This window comes from Fulmarus glacialis, unplaced genomic scaffold, assembly GCF_000690835.1.
Source record: "Fulmarus glacialis isolate BGI_N327 unplaced genomic scaffold, ASM69083v1 scaffold19712, whole genome shotgun sequence".
In the NCBI taxonomy this organism is placed as follows: Eukaryota; Metazoa; Chordata; class Aves; order Procellariiformes; family Procellariidae; genus Fulmarus; species Fulmarus glacialis.
This window is the reverse complement of record NW_009196131.1, coordinates 4,122-5,700: the sequence shown is the minus strand read 5'-3', so window position 1 is coordinate 5,700 and position 1,579 is coordinate 4,122. Positions and strand designations below refer to the sequence as shown.

Here is a 1,579-nt window from a genome sequence, read left to right as displayed (position 1 = left end):
CTGAGAGGAGCCTGCAAACAGCCCCAGAGCGCGTGTGGCTGAGAACGAACATGTCTCTTGCGTTTGAGGAGCCTTTGTTGCTACAGCATTGAAGCGCTCGCTCCTTTGAAGTGCTTTGAAGCCGGGGAGCTTTCTGAAGAACCTCTTCTCTCTGAAGCATGTCGGGCTGTTTGCTGAGACGCCCGGCTGCCTTCAGCAACATCTGCCTGCCAAGGCTTCGAGCACCGGTGCGGCTTCAAAACGTTGCTGGGGAGAAGGGCTCCAGCGGCTCGGGTGTCCGGGTGCGCGAGGGTCGGGGGTAAAGGCATCTCCGTCTCGTTTGCAGAGGACGGTCTCGCAGTACCAGGAGGAAGCAGAGCAGACGAGCTCTGCCCTGCGGAGAGCGGAGAAGAGCGTGGTGGAGAAGGAGGTGGAGGTGGATGAGCTGCAGAGACTCCTGGCAGGGATGGAGAAGGTACCGGCCCTGAAGCCGTGGTGGGGCTGGTGGGTTTAGTGGAGCTGCCTGGTCCCGCTCTGCTGGGGGGAATGGGAAAGCCCGGTGGTGATGAGTTTGGCAGTGCCCAGCGCAGACCCCCCCCAGCAGGTCTTGGACCGGCTGCAGGGTACCCACCTTACAGAGGGTTTGACTTCCCAACCAGGTTTAACCCAAGAGCATCGGGCAAAGCCAGCTGCTGGGAACGGCTGAAAATCGACTGTTGCTGATTTATACGTCTAGAAGATCTGGTCGGTCTGTGCGAACTCTTCCAGGTATCCTGGAAACGAGTGCACCGTCTAGACAGCCGCCCGGTTCTTCCTCTCGTGGGGGCATTAACACAACCTCCAGCCTTGACTTTTTTTTTTTCCAGCTGTGGTCTGCTCATAATAACATTAAAGTCATAAATCTAACAGTGCAGTATGAGCATGAAGTGATCTGGGACTGCCTTCCCTGGCCCGACAGCAGGGAAGGAGATGGGTTGGTGCCTTGCCTGTAACCTAGGGGTAAAGGAGTGGGACGTCTGCTGTCGGTCATCTCTGCGGCTGCTCTTGTCTGTCTCTCTCTCGCATGTAAATTTAATGCTCGTGAAAACAACCCGCAGATTGAGCGGGGAGGCTGAGCTGAGCCTGCCTGGCTCCCTGGGTGTTTGTAGTTCGCTGCTGTGCAGCGGAGGCCAAGGAACATGTGTTGCGACTTGTTTCTGTGCGTGTAACTCGGCCTCTTGCTCTGCCGCAGGAGCACAGGAGTTTGCTGCTGAAGATGAAAGAAGGCGAAGCAGAGCTGGCGAGGCTGAGAAGCGTGGAAGGTGACAAGCTCGCCGAACAAGACCGGTGAGGCTTGGCCTCCGGCTCGGCTGCCAACTCCAGAGCAAGCCCACGCCGCTGGGTCGGGGTGTCAGCTCGCTGGGGCATGACTGCACATTCCTGCGAAGGGCGTGTTTGCTCTGTGGCTTGCAAAACAGCACCCTACTCCCAAGAGCTGACTAATCTCCAAATACCTCCCGCAGTTTTGCTCTGCTCCGAGAGATCCGGAGCTCCGGAGCTGGGCTGCCCAGAGACCTCTAGCGGCCCCGCTGCGGGCTGGGAGCTTGGGGCCTGCCCTGCT

The 1,579-nt window shown here is 58.5% G+C and overlaps 1 protein-coding gene across 1 annotated transcript in view; it reads left to right on the top strand.

The window, feature by feature from the left end:
* Positions 1-1,579, top strand: part of TUFT1 (tuftelin 1) — a gene marked incomplete at its 5' end in the record, with an annotated part of 6,556 nt that overhangs the window by 2,457 nt on the left and 2,520 nt on the right. The window contains 2 exons of the mRNA XM_009572115.1: positions 326-454; positions 1,211-1,305. Of these exons, the coding sequence (XP_009570410.1) occupies positions 326-454; positions 1,211-1,305 (224 nt within the window). The remainder of the gene's footprint in view (positions 1-325; positions 455-1,210; positions 1,306-1,579) is intronic.